We start from the raw sequence: 18,412 nt of genomic DNA on the forward strand, positions 1-18,412 counted from the left end.
AATATAATATATAAATCAATAAACGTATATCGAACTTGCGAGAGCTACTGAAATAAATATATAATTCTACAGCGTAAAAAGTAAAAGAACAGCTTAAATTCCAATAATAGGATATTTACCCGTCGGGCATTTCAGTTGTGAAACAAAAATCAGCGAACCTAACCAGTAGTCGCCTATGGTGTTTAACATCTGACATCTCAACTTGGTAATAAGCAACATTAACATTATATCCAATCGGAAAATTGCTTGGCATATGGTAACTCAGGCACCGCGCGCTCATTGGTCAAATCAAATAGCGCGCGCTTCGCGTTGCCTGTTACACACATCCGTCCCTTTACACGAAATCAATCTCACAGAAGGAATGATAGAAGTGTTAAACATCATAAATTCAATTGTCATTGGAAAAATAAATATCGTTATACGAAGATAAAGCAACGTGCCATAAGAATGGTTTCGAATTTGATTTGACTCTTCTAACTTGCAAAATATATACTACTTAATTTCCCACTGCTGGGCTAAGGCCTCCTCTCCCTTTGAGGAGAAGGTTAGGAGTAGGTATATTCCACCACGCTGCTCCAATGAGGGTTGGTGGATTCACATGTGGCACAATTTAGTTGAAATTAGACACATGCAGGTTTCCTCGCGATATAGTGATAGGCTGCATGTCAACCTTCGGTAGTACGAGAGACGAAGATGTAAAATAAATCCGAATATTAAATGGGCTAATAAAAGCGGACTCGACAATATCATCTTAAGAAACAGTTAGGGAGCAAATGGTATTATAAATTCGTTTAATGGCAAACTCTCTGCCATCAAAGTAATCTATTGCGGCGAATGTCAAAGGAAATACTCGTTAAGTTAAACCTTTAGTTTGTAGCGCGAGGTCTCAGTCGGATTAAATTATGTGTAAATTTTGTAAACAACACTATTAAAATAACCATTTACTTTTAACAGAGTTCAAATTTTAGTATCAAAAATTCGTTTCTTTGTATACTCTTTATTTATGTCAATTTGCTAAAATTAGCTGTATAGAGCTATACAGGTTTCAATCGGACATTTATATACATATAATAAAATTTGAGTGTCTGTTTTTAATATTATAATAACCGTTTTTTACTTAATGCAAATGTGTTTATACACGGTACATATATACCAAAATAACATTTTTTAAAGTTTTGTTTCTTTGTTCCGGCTAATCTCTGGAACGGCTGGACCGATTTTGACGGGACTTTCACTGGCAAATATCTGATATAATAAGGAGTAACTTAATCTACAATAATAGCTTTTTTGACGCGCACGAAGTCGTGGGTACAGCTAGTATTTTAATATATTTGTGTTAATTAATGGCTGTATGCTTACAATCTTTTCTCATTACATTGTAAAATAATCACATAAAAAGGTTAAAACTGTGGATTTGCTCAAACGCCGACGATGACACCGCTTCATATTCGATCGTGTGCCAAAAAAAATTAATCAAAAAAAAAGAACGCAATTATATACCTTCTTTCAAAGTAGAAGATATATCAATTTACAATTCTGGAATCACTCGATCAATACGATCGCGTTTACATTTACGATAGTCAATTTTCAATAAGGAAAAAAAATGTTACTTATATGACGACAATATATGTATCTTTACACAGACGTCATGTTTAACAAATAGGTAATTGATTATTAGGTATTAACCGTTTGGTAGCGCCGCCGCGCCGGTCGTTACAAAATGCGGTTATGCATTGATTATGAAAGATTTCCTTTTTGAGAAAACAGTCGTGAAATCATTTTACAACAAACGAGATTGAATCATTGTCTTTTCTACCAATTATATAACAATAGGTACGTTAATAACTTATTTTATAGGTTGTTTGCTTCACCTTAGAGTCGGCCAATATGAAGCCTATGTATGCACGATTTGATTTAAAAAAAAAAAACTAAAAATAAAAAAAAAAAAACGAGTGTGTCTTACTTATGTTTTTCGTGGGTATTCCGGTGTACCAGAGCGCACTAGGTCTAGTTATTAACTAATTAGTATAAATAGTATTATTACAACCAACCAATTTTATTACTTTTCCTCGTTAGTTTTCGATGAGCTTTTGTGTTGTCAATTACAAAAATAAAAATAAGAGAAGAAAGAAAAATCTTCGAAAAATGCGTGCGTAGTCACTCTTGGTGGCAGGGCCATATCGTCAAGCCAGTCTCGGAACTCGTTTCGTTCCACCCACACATCAGATATTCAACTGCCAAACAGCAATAGTCATTATTGTTGTGATTCGGTTTGAAGGGTGAGTGAGCCAGTGTATGTAGGCGATTTAGAGAATTGTTAATATTAGTTACAGTGTTAATGTCTATTAGCAGTGGTGACCTGCCCTTATCCCAATTTTATTTGGAGTCGGCGCGGTATGTCTTCTTACAAATATCACAAAAAGTCTTATGATTTTTCATAATGATTAGGTGGAATTCCTAGCATTGGGCTAATATAAGTAATTACTTAATCTTTTAGCAATTACGGTTTATAGGATTTTCTTTTGCTGATAACATTAAATTATAATCAACTTTTGATAGGTTTCCAATTATAGCAATGTAATTGTAATAAGACTTTAATCTAGTCTAGGTACGTCTTAACTAGATCAGAATTGTATATCTAAGGCCGAAACTCATATGATGTTTAATGTAAACCATGTATTAATAAAAATAAAAAGTAAAAATTTAAGCAATTTTATTCGAAATACATATTTATCATAACGAAGGAAGACATTTATTTTTAGTTACAGTAATTTTTATAATAATCTTTTAGACTCTAAAATTAATATTCAGGTATATATCGTTCTTAATTATTAATAATTTGTCCCTTAATAAATTGATATTAATAACACGTTTATAACAAAAAATAATATCAATTTCAAAGTAATAAAAAAGCTTTCCGGGAACTGAAGCCGGTAATTATAATGAAAAAATATATATCAAAGCGCACAAATAACCTACAACTAGTGCAGTGACAGGACAGATTACAACATCGATAATCGCAATTCGTTGATTTTATCGTAAAACCTTGTCGACACGCAGCCCAGACAGTTACTCGCGACCTCAGGCGGCGTTAAAACAAATAAATGCCAGTCATAAAGTAAACGTGTACTACATTTTGTGTAGAGTTTCCAATTCACGTTATTTGTTCGTTGCGTTTGGACAGCTGTCGTCTGGCGCTGCGAAATATATCGATATCGCATAAATTATTTCAAAATTATATTTACAATAACAAAAAGTCGATGACAAATTGTTTCAAAACACTCATTAATCAAATAACATTAATACGATTTTTAGAGTTGATTTTATTTTCTTTTGTTACTTTTATTATTATTATTTCATTTTTCATATTTGAAATTTGTCAAGTGTAAAACATTTAATCAACAAAAAAAGAAATTACTAAAACGCATAGATTTTTTCGGTTCAGTAAGATCATTTGGCAGCAACAACTGTCCGTCGTGGTTAAAGAAGAGTTCTCTGACTGCCTCGTCTATTAAATAAGTCGTTCACCTCCTACGAAATAATTTTATATTTCTTAAAATTTTAAAGCTTATAAGTGAAGACTGAATTGTAAAATATGTTCATTTGAAAAACAAACGGTTAAACATTATCTCCACATTTAAACGGTTGTTCATTGAAAATGTTTTAATTGTGTCTTTATCTTCCTAAAAAGGATATTCAGTATGAATTACCTTAACGGCCTTGATAAGAATGAATCGTCATACTAGTTGGAGATCTTTGTCCTTTGGTTAGCAGATAGCAAGCACGATGTATTCAGTATTTACCTCGTCTATTTTAGTGACGGCGTGGGTGACAGGGTGCGTCGTACTCTAGGGAGAGACGACCTCAGTAATCATAGCGGTCAAGGACACAGGAAACATCGAACTGTAATTTACCGACTAGTCTGCGTAAACTGAGTTCAATACACCAACTATCACGGACAGTACCAACTATAAAGTCAATTATTACCCAAGTCATTGATCTCAATGACGGTTAATGAGATTCTTACATTTTGTTTACTTTCGAACCATTAACTTATTAGCTCTGACTTTTTAAATTCGGAATGTAAGTGTTACAGCTAGTTAAATAATAAAAAAAAAGTGATATCATACAGTAATAATAAATGTTAGTGATTGTCAAGTGTTAGAATTTGCAAAAAAAAAACGAAACCGATGTGCACCTGACTTTCGGAGGAACATTATCGCAATGCATGGTACGATGTTTACGTCAGGCTGATAATATAGTGACCTTAAGATAATTATCGGTCGACGCCTCGTCTCGCGTCCATCGACAACTTTGAACAACACAAGGACATTGCCGATCACATAGCCAAGCTAGGTATTTACAATATATTTGCAATTAATAAATATTTATACTAAAAGACAGCAATAAAACTATAATATTAATAACCTTTCATATTTGTTTAAATAACGCTTTTAAAAATATACTTACATATCTACTCAGTTTGTAATTTAATTTATAAACATAACGATAAATCTTAAAGCAATTAAATAATAAATCGGTACTAATATAATACGAAAATTTTCCGTGTCGTTCGAATCAGTAATCCGTTTAATACACTGTACCTACAGACAAAGCTGATCGTCTGACGTACAAATGACCGTTCGGCCTTGTCTAGGCCGCGATGACGCCATGTTTTAAGCGGACGTACTTTTAAAACACCGAAATACGTACGTCCCGTTCTTTTATCGCCAAATCACAAACGAAAAAGAGAGATAACACATATTTTATCGCATCATAAACAAAGTTATAAACACATTGCACAATATGTAAAAGATATTATGTTTATTTGTTTCGTGAATTTAAAATTTCAATGTCAATCAATATACTTTTTTAATATCGTTTACAGAAAACAAAAGGACTTTTATTCATAAGGTAATTTAGATTTTCGTCTCTCTAGTAATGCTAATTTTAGTTGCAATATGCAATTGGCAATTACCGTGGTTGCCAAGGCAACGTCTGCCTGATAATGATAACAGAGAAATGTCTGGGGGCAAAGGACTCTATTGGACGTTAATTGGTGCGCCAGACAGTCTTCACTCTTTGATATGTAGCCATCCTTTTATGTTCATTCAACCTTCGTTAGACTATCGTTTACGACCATTTAAGATATCGTTTCAAAATCAAAGTGGTTTTTGCTTAACCATTAACCTCTTACGAGATAAAATGTGAATAAAAATTTCAAAAAGACCGTTGTTTCGAAAGTTGTTGCGATAGTCTGCATCTTGATATCTCTCGGGAAAACAGTTCCCTAGAAATATTAAGGTTTTTAACTTAAGGCATTCATCTAACTTATCAAGTACTGGAGTGACTAGCTCGTATTGGGAGCGGCGGACCAGTTCGCGCGAAAGGCGAAATGCTCGCGACCGCCCGGCTGCTACAACCGGCTCTGTGAAGGCCGCACAATTCCCCCCACTCACCTTCTCGTACTAGTGACTGCTGTTTTGTCGACAAATACATACATTTTCACTGTTAAGTTCATTATTTATTAAACATTAATTGTATATAACGAACTTCCATGCTTTCATAATGCATTTTACGTTTAATTAAATTATAAAAAATAATGTCTGGTCATGTGAGCGTTTAAATCTAAAAAAAGATAACATCGACGATTTTAATTTTAAATTCATTCAGTAAGTGCTTACAATGTTCGAAGTTATCGCGCCTGAGCCTCGCACTGAACGTTGTAAACATAATGCCAATGACTTGGAGGTCGTTCGGTTCTATCGATAATATTGCGCGTTATCGCACAACACTGGGTGCGTCGCAAGGCCGCGGCACGACGGCCCTATGCGTGTCGTCGCGTACGTGTACACAAACACAGCGTTTTGAAACGACAGCTTTACACCAATTCTGTATTGAATGTGAACTTTGTCGAGCGTGTTACGTTTTGTTGTAATTAATGTCTACTGAAGTACTTACTGTTTATTAAAATAATCATACAATGATAGTTTTACTATTAAATAATTATTTATGAATGAATAAATATTAATCAATCGTTTCTATTTTCAGATTAACAAGATGCTGGTTTCATCGAGTTCCTGTCGACATCCTAATGCATCTTTGAAAGAAGTACACGCTCTCCGCTTTTCCGACTTCGAAGGACAAAGACTATGTGAATATAATTCCGTATCCCTGCGGGACATCTCAAGACTGATTCCCACGGATGCCTTAAAAACGACCAGAGACGCAAGATGATTAATGGATAAAAAGAAATATTTTTCTAAAAAAATATGCAATAAAGACAAGCGTAGTTAAATATTTTCGAACGAGTATTTTTGGAAGTTTTTTTTTTACATAGACAATAATGCTTGCCCATGGTGCTTTATAGTGTAGTGAGGTGAACAAGCGTTATATCGATTGTTTGCGGGTAATGATAGAGTTGTAATTTGCGTGGTTATGAATACCGCGATGTCGAGCGAGGAGGCGGTGAAGGTGGAAGGGGGACATGTCTCCGTCACAACCATCAGCATGTCTGGTCCGGAAACTAGCAACGGTAAGATTGATATCACTAAAAATATGACATAAATACGCGAACTATCCGAACATATATTTATTTATATAAAAAAATAATGTAAGAACAATTTTAACGCATACAACAAAGTACTAGAATTGAGATCGAGTTGATGAACAATATCAAAAATAAATTGAAATTATATTATTTACTTACGTTACTTACCAACAATTGGTACAAAAAATAAATATATGTTTTTATTGATAAGTTTGCATAAACATAGTCTTAATATGATTCATAATTTCTAGGTCAGTTCTCCTACAGCTCGAGTGGAGTACGCATCAGCGTGTCTTCAGAACCTCATGATGAGGATTCTACTGATGCTGAAATCTCCAAAATCGATTTCACGCAACATCAGTATGAGGTAACATACATTTTCTAAACGTAGTCCGTTACATAACCGCGATGTTAAAAACACTTTCATGTCATTCTGAAACAGCAATCACGTCTCTAGTGGAACAGCTAGAGTTAAAACAAAAATTGAATAGTGCTAAGGCTTTGAGCATGCCCAGCTGGGTTGGTACCACCCACTCATCAATTATTCTAGTACCAAACATTTGAAGGGAGTGAAAAAGCCACTATGATCACTGGCACAAGGAATGCAAAATTTTAGTCACCATTAACAATAGTGGTGCTAAAAATGGTTTATGTTATTCCAGTACAGATTTTAGGGTTGGTGGTGACCACTTACCTCAAACAGCCATTTTTTCATCGGACTTCCTATATAAAATGTTAATATATGATGATTATGTGGTTTTAGGTTATAATTTTCTTCTTATTGTTATAATATTTTCCCTTCCAGGTGAACATGAGAAACAAAAAGAAGCGTTCGTCAAGTGGACAGTGCGAACAGAACGCAGAACAAGAACGTCCTATGTCTTGGGAAGGGGAACTCTCCGACTCTGAAATGGTTATCGACACCAGTGTCAACAATGGTAGGAAACCACAGCAAACATTACTATTCTGACTTTGCTCCCGTGCACAAGTAACCTATATGTGTCTCATTCACACCAATTCACACTCCTTTTCATATATTATGACTGAATGAAAAAGTTTCCGTCGATCTAATGTTCTGTTTCCGTGAAAGAATGTATACTACTAGTTTCTGTCCCGACTTCGCCTATATATGAGGGGAAAGCTCCCCTGAAAATGGAGCTGCAATACGAATTCTTCACAGAAAAATAGAGAAACCGTAACTTAAATTGAAAAATATATTTTTTTAGATGAAAACAGCAGTTCCCTCGACTTACAATCCTCACGGGACTCCATCGATACACTTCGAAACGTAACCATCAAGACTGAGATACTCAGAGAAGATCCTCTCAAATTAGAAGCGTTTCAGAGTTTGGACGATCAACGTGTTTTGGACCTTAAATACACTGTTCCCTTACAATCGCACCAGCGGAGTCTCAGCATGAACAGGGTAAAAACTACTGTTATTATGTATCATTTGAAGAGTTTTCTGGAACTACATGATTTGGTCAAAGGCAGGAAGATACGAGATAGTTACTACCTATTTCCTCATTTAACGCAGTATAGTTTACCAAACTGGGCTAATTTTGTCATTTCGGAATCCTAAGACAGACCTTCTTCGACAGAAGGTTACAGTTTTAGTATATGTACTTATTTATGTATATTCTATCAGATTTGGTCGAATTTGTTTTCATTAATAGAAAAGTACTTAAGATGTGATCAAAAATGTTTGAAGCCACCACTACAATTCGAGATACGTCTTTTATTCAATTAATCTGCAACATATAACTTTATATTAATATTGGACCAAACTTTACAGATATCAGTACTAACGGACAATGCGACACTATCCCTCGCGAGACGACCGTCGTCGCCCACAAGCAGCGCTAAATCGACAATGTCTGACCAGTACGATACGCAGCTCATGCAAAATCCCGTCGTAGAAGTCCAGAATTTGACGATCAAGAAAGAAACACAATTATCTGGTAAGTGTGAAAATCAGAAATTAGAATTGTAAAGTAATTAGAATTGTATTGTAAGTGAAAAGTAGAATTATTCTCTTATAACATACATGCAGAAGACGATCGTGAAATGTCAGAACATTTAATCGATACAAGCGTAAAAAACAAGAAAGGGTTCGTGTATATTCCAATAAAATTCCTTTACATTAAATAATACGGTATTTTCGGTAGTGAAAAATAAATTACGACATTTGATAAAAATTAAAATATATGTAGAAATATACTTACACCCTGTACAAGTTAGCTTGATCTTTTTGACAGACGGGCTAGTGATGGGAAACAGAAAATATAGAGCAGTCCAAAAAATAACGTTTTAAAATACTTGTAACTATGACCAGATGGTGTGGGTGTATTATGTGTGAAATTCTTTAATGCACTAGACATAAATATTTTGTTTTTGATTCGTAAAAGCGCATTATTAATTTATTATATTAAAATTAAAAGCCGTATTTTTTAGTCTGTATATCACGTGACCTAAAACACGAGCCGCTATGGTGTGGCGTCAGATAGGCTAAAACTGTCATTTCAATATCATCTGGCACTTTGATAAACAACTTCTCTGGAGTTTTAATGCTAGTATTAGTATTATTGTACATTTCACTTTAACGAGAACGATTGTAATTCGTTATTTTCCCAAAAATACCAAATATTTATAGCTGTTAACGTTGAATGAGTACCGGTCGTACATACACGACTGTTGTTTCGAACAATCTGACGTCATCAAAATGACTGACAGCGTTTTTGCGGGAATAAAAAGTTGAAAATTAAACACTTAAGTATTTATTTTCTCGTTTCAGAACTAAAATGCGAACCATCAGTGGGTATGGACAAGTTACTAGGTCTCCACGGTTCGCCGTTGCTAGGGAGGCTGCCTCGGGTCCAATCAAGTGCCAGTACGGATTCCGCCGTACATTCTATGTACACGCATAGGTAAGATTATTTTCGTTGTACAATCATACAAACGTGCGTACTTTATCTATACATAATTTTAATTTTACTGGATAGGGCTTTGTGCAAACCCGTCTTGTTATGTAAATAACCTAGCTAGCTAGGATAACCACCCTTCAAACTGGAACCAGTCGAGGAGTCATAACAGACACAAGGGAGCTTAATTTCTTAGCTCCCAAGGTTCGTGGGAATAGTTAATATTTCATACAGAGCAAATACTGGCGGTACCACCTAATAAATATTTACAATTTTTTTTTTAGTGTATACAGTAGTCCTTCAGCTAGTCCTCGTCCCTCTCGTCACTATACGCCATCTCTTTCTCGCAACAACAGCGATGCATCACACTCATCGTGTTACTCATATAGTTCCGAGTTCTCACCTACTCATTCGCCAGTTCAGGTATGAGTCAACTGAGATTGTTTATTTGACTAGATAACTTTATCAATGTTTGCGTTTTTATTTACTTCACAATAAACGGAGAACTATTTTTTTAATAACGTTATTTAATTTTTATACCCTCAAAATTTTAAGTTCATAGAATTATATTGGCGCCCAATGTGGGCCTAGATATTTATATATAGAATAAAATTATTTCGGTCATTAAGAAAATAAATAAATATACAAAAAATAGTTACTGAAATGACAAATATAAGATAAAAAACAATTCAATTAAAATATTGTAATTATGAAATCCTTTATTGCTGTATTAATACATCTCGTTATTTTAATCAATCTAAAATATCAAAATAAATAACTGTCAATTCCACGTCTTCCAGCAAAATTACGCTTTGCATTATATAACTGTCGAGTAACATTAACATTAGTAATGCTATATGATAAACAGTTTAAGTAACTGTCAAACAAGTAAAGTTTTGCTTATGAATTTAAATTGGCAACCCTATTATTATATTTTGTATATATACATTATATTTTTGTGTATAAAGGTATAAAACAGTTAATTCAGTCAAAAAAACAAAAACGAGGTTTTAAGTAGTGGCGCCCAAAGTGGGTCAACAGAAATAAAAGTAAAATAATGGTTCTTATTTAGGGCCGACATCCTCACGTTGTATACCGCGAGGCTACTGTCTTCCCCGCTTCACCTGCCCATGACGAAGATACGGATACAACTGATGAACGCCTTCATCATCACCAGGGTATTAGCAGACAACAATTGATTAATAGGTATGTTAGCTTTCAAGCTGGTTGAAGAGATTATTAACTTGATTTATCGACTTATTCTGTCTCAATAATATTAAAAAAAAAATCTAAAAAGGTCGTATTAAATTTACATTTTTGTCGTAGTCCATGTCCAATCTGCGGTGATAAGATAAGCGGTTTCCATTACGGAATATTCTCTTGTGAGTCTTGCAAGGGATTCTTCAAACGGACTGTACAAAACCGGAAGAACTACATGTGTCTTCGCGGCGGTAACTGCCCCGTAACTGTCGCTACAAGGAAAAAGTGTCCAGCCTGCAGATTCGACAAGTGTTTGGGATGTGGAATGAAGCTTGAAGGTGAATATTGAAAAGATTTAGGGTTTCTGGGTGATTAATTTAATTACAATATGTTGATCGTAAAGTGCCATTCAGGTACAAATAACTTATTTTTAAAATATAATTCTAGTGATACGGGAAGTAAATAATGCATGTAATATTAACAATTGACATGAACGTTTAATTATTCCAGCGATCAGAGAAGACAGGACCCGCGGGGGCCGCTCCACGTACCAGTGCTCGTACACGCTGTCGGGCGCGGCGTCGACGGGCTCGCTGCTGTCCGCGCACGCGCCCACCACGCTGCGACACGCCTCAAGTCTCACTTGCGTGAGTACAGTCCAACATTTGGCTTTGCCCACATGGAGCTTAAGGCTATGTCTTTATCATTTTTATCGAAATATAGTTTTGCGTCTTTGATCGCACAAAGATAATAAAATTCGACACATATAATTTTATCGGCAGAAATCCAAGTCGTTTAATATGTTTTTTTTTTTGCGTATTTCGGTACTAGACGTCGCAACATTTGTTAACAATGTTATTTATATGTATGTACATTTTTACTAAAATAAATTACTGTACTGTTTTTTGGTCTAAAATTCTAATTCCTTTTTTTCTCTTTGGGTGTGCTGGTTAAATCTCTGTGATGCTTGTCTTTTCTCTTGATATTTTTTGTATTTCAAGTACGTGTAGTAGTGTTCAAAACATATTATTTTTCCTATCAGGTAAATGGCCCAGGATCGTATACCAGTCGAGGAGAATCAAGCAACAGCCGACTCACGCCTGACATACCGCCATTATTACAAGTAATTATCGTCTTATTTATTCATGTAAATTATTTAATTTTAAGATTTTTATAGTTTTTGAATTTATTAAACATTTTTAAAGAATGCAATTTGAACTTAAAAAACTTTCAAAAATTAGGAAATAATGGACGTGGAACATTTGTGGCAATACAACGAATCGGAGCTCAGTAGGATGAGCAAGTCGACGGGCAGTCCGTCCGCCAACCCGCTCCTCGCAGCCAGCGGGATCACGGCACAGAACTCCAGCGCAGACTTCCTCGCCGATCTGTGCAACATCGCGGACCACAGGCTCTACAAGATCGTCAAGTGGTGCAAGAGTTTGCCGCTTTTTAAAAATATTTCGGTGAGTTTTGTCGTTTTTATATGATGAAATTAGTCATGTATATTCTAAACTATGACATATTATGCTATGCCCCTTTGACATTAGAGTGAAATTCCGGTCCCAAATACTTCTTTATTTCAACCAAAATAAATCTCGGACTGGCAGAACATGTTTAAAATATATTTTATTACGGTAAAAGCTAAACATATATGACAATTTATTTTAAGTTACCAAAACGCCTATAAGTCTGTTTGATTGTTGTGCGCATGCGCGAAATGGTATGTTTTATATTTATTCTCTTCACGAAAAAAAATAATTAAAATGATTGCCGGTATTTGTATCAATGTAAGCAGAGGTTACCTTTATTCCAGCAGCGGTTATCATTCGCCATTCCGTTTCAGATCGACGACCAGATCTGCCTGCTGATCAACAGCTGGTGCGAGCTGCTTGTGCTGTCGTGCTGCTACCGCGGCGTCAGCACGCCGGGCGAGGTGCGCGTGGGCGGCGGCCGCGGGATCACGCTGCATCAGAGCGCCAAGTTAGTATCACTATTATCTCAATTATTTGGGATAATGACAGGTTGATTGCGCACCACCAAGAGAGTATTTGCGGCGCTTACGGGTTCGACATACAATTAAACTGAACAGAAAGTACTTAGACTACTCATACTGACCAACTGAGGTTAAGATAGAGTGATCCTAAGTCTATCTGCTTTCCCGGAATCACAAATCAAATCAAATCACAATGACAAACCAAAAGATAGTTTGTCATTTTTATTGATTTGACCTTTTGTATTGCCTGCTTAAATATTGAGAAAATATTGTACGATAAATAGCAGTTAAAAAAAGATTTGATATCATTCTGGTATTACAAATTTTGCTTAAAACATTGAGACTAGATATAAAATTATTGATACATTCTAAAGATTAACTATAGATCGGAGTATTTCGGTGATTAGTTTTTCTATTAAATACAGATTATATATTCTTGTCTTACTCTACTAAGTAGTAAATACTTTTAGACGGTGTATCCTTTTTTAAAGTAGTAATGAAAATAATATAATAATCATTTTTGTTTCAGATATGGTTTGACACCATGCATAGAACGAATGCTAAGTTTTACGGATCACTTGAGAAGGTTGCGAGTGGACCGATACGAATACGTCGCGCTCAAAGTTATTGTACTACTCACTTCAGGTAAATATTTAAAATTCAGTTTCTAACAAACAATATAACTTACATAACATTTTTTTTTTTTATATAATAAAGGATAAGCAAAGAAATCCGATAAACGGCACAAAATTCAACTGATATGTGATCTTGTTATCGCACGTTAGATTTATCATTATCTACTCTCTTTGTAGAAATAAGAAATAAATGAACATAGCTTACTTATATAATACTCGATCGTTCCTAAATAATTATAACAAGGAAAGAGAAAAATAAGTTTTTAGTTTATAAAATTACAATTATTGCATTCAGACGCACCGGAATTGCGTGAAGCGGAAAAAGTGCGAGCATCCCAAGAAAAAGCGCTCGCAGCGCTGCAAGCGTACACAGCGACGCATTCGCCCGATACGCCCGCTAAGTTTGGCGAATTGCTTCTTCGTATACCCGAGTTACAAAGAACTTGCCAGGTAACAAAATTTTGTTTTTTAATTTTAAAAAAAAAAAAACGTTATTTAATAAATTTATATTATAATATAAACACGAATCAAAAACCGTCACAGCGAGTCGGTTTTCAATATTTTACGAGTGTGATACGAAGTGAGAACCAAAAAAAAAATGCCCTGTTTCGTCAAAACTATAATTTTTCATATAATAAGTGGTGCTGTTTTGTTTAATCACAATAATTATAATATATGTCTGTAGAAAGTAGAGCATACTAACGTGCGTTACTTTTAATATAAAGTATCGAGTGTCTTTGTTTTATAGAGCTTTTGAGTTACGTTCATCCTATTTCGGTCACTCTAAGTAACACTTCTCACATTGTTACAGTTTTTCATGCAAGTCGGAAAGGAAATGCTTAACCCGGCTAATAAGGGCAAGGACGGTGAAGGTCCGAGTTTCAATCTTCTCATGGAACTTTTGAGAGGCGACCATTGACCATTTGAAAAGGGGATGAATAACATTGCTCAAGAAAATAATGCTATAAGCATAATGACTTCGAATTTTGTAAACATTAGTTCTCAAGAAAGACACGTTAACGCTGAAGTGATATCACTATATTGCCTTTTATAACTAAGCCCAAGTATAATTTGGCCTTGAATCAAAGACTGCTTTCATGAACATTAATATACATATTTGCTTGTATAAGTGTATTTTGTAATTATATTGATTGTAATGTAATTTTGTAAACTTGGATATTATAATGCATTTATTTTTTTAATATATCTATTGCTCTCATAAAACCCTTTATGCTCTACAGCATGTATTTATATATATATATATTATATTCGTATTATTTTGTAATGGGATTATCTCAAAAACATACACTGCCATATTTAATTAGAATATTCTATTAATAAGGCGACGGGAACAATTAATAACAATAAAATGAACTGACTGAATGATTCTTATCGATTTGTCGCAGAAATTATAAGATTTGTGTGCGAATATGAACACTCGAAATAAAATTCTAACGATCTTCCTTTATGTATGAAAACTCCATAAATAAATACGACTTTTTTAAGTACAAAAAAAATGTGAGCAATGTTAAATTTTTTGCGATGACAATAATATACAGATTTATATATTATCATCGTAATCCTATTTTTATAATTCAAAGGAGGTTTTTCGTAAAACGATAATTCATAAAAAAAAAACTTGCCAATAACTGCTAACGATCCGATATATATATTTAAATTTTCTTTTTTTATCTGTTATGGCGATTAAAAACGCCAGTTGAGCGCTAAATATTCTGTCAATGTATATGATAGAGAATATTGTTTTCTTTTATTTTTTATATGTAAATGATGTTGATATTAAATATAAACTAGATTTGGATACTTATAAAAAGTGACATATTTGTAATTTTTGTAATTTTATACTCGACGGTCTGTGACTGTCTTAGGATTTGTAATTGTATGTATTTTAAATAAAAAGGTGTTTAATAATTTTAGTACACCTTAGCGTTAATAACTTAACCAAAAAATATTATTTAAACTGGATTATTTTATTGCAATTCTGAGGTTCTGTTGTCCAACGACAGAAAACAAGATTTAATTGTTTTTTTTAATTTTTCCTCATAGAGGTGTTACAGACATGAACCATACAACTTAAATATTTTGTTGCGTTTCCACTTCAATCGTTATCAACTTCTCTTCTCAACTCAAAATAAATAACGGTATAGTAATTTTCATTGAAAATTTGAGATAATGGTCAAAAGTGCGTTTTTAAAATAAACGATTTGCCAGTTAGCTTTTTGTGGAGAGTTTTTAATGGTGTGCATTGTGTTTTTAACGCTTTCATCAAATGTCTACAACTAGACATCCTTATATGTAGAAATATATATTTGGTTAAGTTATAATCATAGGCGGGATAAATATTGCCCATTGTAATCATTGCCATTTCGTTTAAGTTACTTAATGAATAATGTAATGTTTATATTAGTTTAAGTGAGAAGGTGAAACCTTTAATTAGCTCTGTTTTATTGAGTGTCTATAAGATAAATATCTAAATGCCCTTAATGGAATTAAATATGTTTTTCCGTCTTTAATAATTATTAAAATGTATATATATATATATATATATGAATGTTTACTTATAATTTTTTTATTTTTTTTTCGTGCAATACTTGGCATAAAGATTTTTTTCGTTTGATTTAAAAAAAAAATGTATGTATATTTTAAACTTTATGCTTTGTTTTCGCACTTTATGTAGCTGATAAATGACAGCTATAGAAACCAGTTATACACTGCCCATTATATTAGGAGAAAAATTGCTAAAAGCATCTTTGTTTTGTTGCAATAGTTTTGATGAAAATATTATTTTAGTAATAAAATGTTAGTATTAAGAATAGTAGTAAAATATCTTAGCATAATTGTAACATAGATAAAAAAAACTGTTGTAGACTAAGTTACGATACAGTTTAAACATTTTGTAATTAAAACTTTTTTTAATTTTTTTATTTCTGTTAAAATTAATAAGTATAAATTGAAAATTTATGCACCGTCAAAATTAGATTTTTCTTTTTTAAAGATGAGTATACAAACAGGGCTATTTATATTAATAATATGTCATATCAACAAACTCTAGATATTCGCTTAATTTTATAAATAGTAAATACAATACAATGCAAGCCAAGTTAATATAAATAATAGTTTTTAATGATAAAATAGTATCATAAGGGCACAAGTACTTCGATTTATGTTTTAGTTTTAATAATTGAGCTCATATAATATTAGTAATAATAAAATGTTTTGAAAACTATGTGCCACATGAACGCTACGTTAAAGTTAATACACATTGTAGATTTTTACTACATACATTATACTGTGTAAAAAAAAATAATGCATTTGTGCGGATTTGGGATAATCTGTAAAGTTATTAATAAGTACAATTACGTCAGAAAATTAAAAAAAAAAGCAGTCAATTTCATTTGGTCGGTCAAACTGGTCTATACATTTTTCAAATTTGACTACAACTTTGTACAAATGAAAAATCTCCAATGTGGACTAGCTCTTAGTTTATATCAAGTTTTGAGATTTATATATGTGATTCAGTTTATTTTCTCAACGCAAAACGCCGATATACATTATCTTGATGTGTGTAAAGTTATGGAATGAAAATTGTTGCAACTTGCAGTAAAATTATACTATTCAGGACAGATCATATAATAACATAAAAAAGACATATTTTTATCCCTGAAACTTTGGAATTATTTTAATAGTTATTTTTGAAGTAACATTTTGGATGATATATTAAATTATAACAAGTTGCATTTTCCATACTTTATTATTTTCGTGTAAAAGTTTTTGAACTGATAATAATAAGATTTATTATTAAGATCTTGTACTTTACAAAAACTATTTTAGTATTTCTTAATTATTTGTCAAAAATAAAAAAAACACATTGATAATACTAATTTAAAAAGATGATAAGACAAAAAGGACAACTTTTGATTTTATTTTGCAATTATATATATTTTATCAGAAGGTGTGAATGTCGCAATTAAGGAGAAGGCAGGTCTGACTGGATCCGAATAATTTTTATATTAAAAATTTGAAGGAAAGAGAGAATGGTATTGCGTCCAATAATTTGTAACTTTACGTTTGTTATAATATATAAATAAGTATTATATTGATATTCTATTCTTTATTTTTTAGATATAAGAAAATATTTTTATATATAGAACAAAATAAATTTGATTTGAAATACACCTTGATTGATTTACTCAAAAAAAAAAAACATTTGTTTAAAAACAAATATGTGTCTGTGCAAAAATATACAAAATAAAATAATTTAATAGAAATAAATTATTGCTGTCATTGTCTTATTTCCAGTAACTACTTACTACTTACAGTACTTAGAGTACTTTATTACCAGTAATTATTAATTGATATGAAGTTTAATATTGAAGATAAGATCAGATTTACTTGGTGGTAAATTTTTGCAAAAGCTTTGTGCAAGCCCGCCAAGCAATAATACGTATTGTTGTGTTCCGGTTTTAAGGGTGAATGAACCAGTTAAATTACATAAATTTTGGAACAAAAATACAGTATTTCAAGATAGTTACAGCATACGCTATATGCGACTTTAAGATGTCTTTGGTGAATGATGCTTTTTGGATTTCTCTTTATTTTTTATTTTTTTGGATTCTAGCATTTATCAATAATTGGTGCGAGAGTATCGATAGAAAAAAGAAAATTCATTTTCAACATTTTATTTTTAAATCAAAATTTTGCGCCCGTGATTTGTATTTTGGAATTAAAATTTGGGTATTCAGTTAACATTTGTAATTTTAGCGACATGAACCATGACGAAGTGCTATGTGAATTTTTTTTTGAATTATATTGAATAAAGATATAGAATATACCCGCTATAATGTATGATTTTAAGAATGGAATATAATGGTGACATTTTGCCAAAGGATTTCAAAATTAATCGATTTTGTGTCTCTGTTTGTATTAAGGATAATTTAAAAAAATCTGTTTGGATATCCCATTGGGATATACCAAATCAATTTTATTTAAGTAAACTTCACAATGACGCGTTTTTGAATCGTCAATATTCAAGCAGCAGCGAGAAGAACATGCAAGAAACTCGCATAGTTGTTCTTTTCAAATAAATAGATTT

The 18,412-nt window shown here is 32.7% G+C and overlaps 1 protein-coding gene across 2 annotated transcripts in view; it reads left to right on the forward strand.

The window, feature by feature from the left end:
- Hr39 (Hormone receptor-like in 39) overlaps positions 1 to 14,504 on the forward strand; it is a 32,090-nt gene extending 17,586 nt beyond the window's left edge. The window contains exons 1-17 of one of the 2 annotated variants that reach the window (XM_026628765.2): positions 5,821 to 5,953; positions 6,052 to 6,535; positions 6,802 to 6,917; positions 7,356 to 7,488; positions 7,777 to 7,976; positions 8,346 to 8,511; positions 9,345 to 9,477; positions 9,756 to 9,894; positions 10,544 to 10,677; positions 10,798 to 11,009; positions 11,182 to 11,318; positions 11,714 to 11,794; positions 11,913 to 12,137; positions 12,518 to 12,654; positions 13,197 to 13,312; positions 13,598 to 13,752; positions 14,114 to 14,504. In XM_026628765.2, coding sequence (XP_026484550.1) covers positions 6,439 to 6,535; positions 6,802 to 6,917; positions 7,356 to 7,488; positions 7,777 to 7,976; positions 8,346 to 8,511; positions 9,345 to 9,477; positions 9,756 to 9,894; positions 10,544 to 10,677; positions 10,798 to 11,009; positions 11,182 to 11,318; positions 11,714 to 11,794; positions 11,913 to 12,137; positions 12,518 to 12,654; positions 13,197 to 13,312; positions 13,598 to 13,752; positions 14,114 to 14,221 — 2,289 coding nt within the window. In that variant the 5' untranslated portion in view covers positions 5,821 to 5,953; positions 6,052 to 6,438 and the 3' untranslated portion in view covers positions 14,222 to 14,504. Of the gene's footprint in view, positions 1 to 5,820; positions 5,954 to 6,051; positions 6,536 to 6,801; positions 6,918 to 7,355; positions 7,489 to 7,776; positions 7,977 to 8,345; positions 8,512 to 9,344; positions 9,478 to 9,755; positions 9,895 to 10,543; positions 10,678 to 10,797; positions 11,010 to 11,181; positions 11,319 to 11,713; positions 11,795 to 11,912; positions 12,138 to 12,517; positions 12,655 to 13,196; positions 13,313 to 13,597; positions 13,753 to 14,113 lie in introns of those variants that run through there. The other variant, XM_026628764.2, reaches the window with a different exon arrangement.
- The last annotated feature ends 3,908 nt before the right edge of the window (positions 14,505 to 18,412 follow it).

The sequence above is a fragment of the Vanessa tameamea genome, chromosome 5 (genome assembly GCF_037043105.1).
Source record: "Vanessa tameamea isolate UH-Manoa-2023 chromosome 5, ilVanTame1 primary haplotype, whole genome shotgun sequence".
Classification (NCBI taxonomy): Eukaryota; Metazoa; Arthropoda; class Insecta; order Lepidoptera; family Nymphalidae; genus Vanessa; species Vanessa tameamea.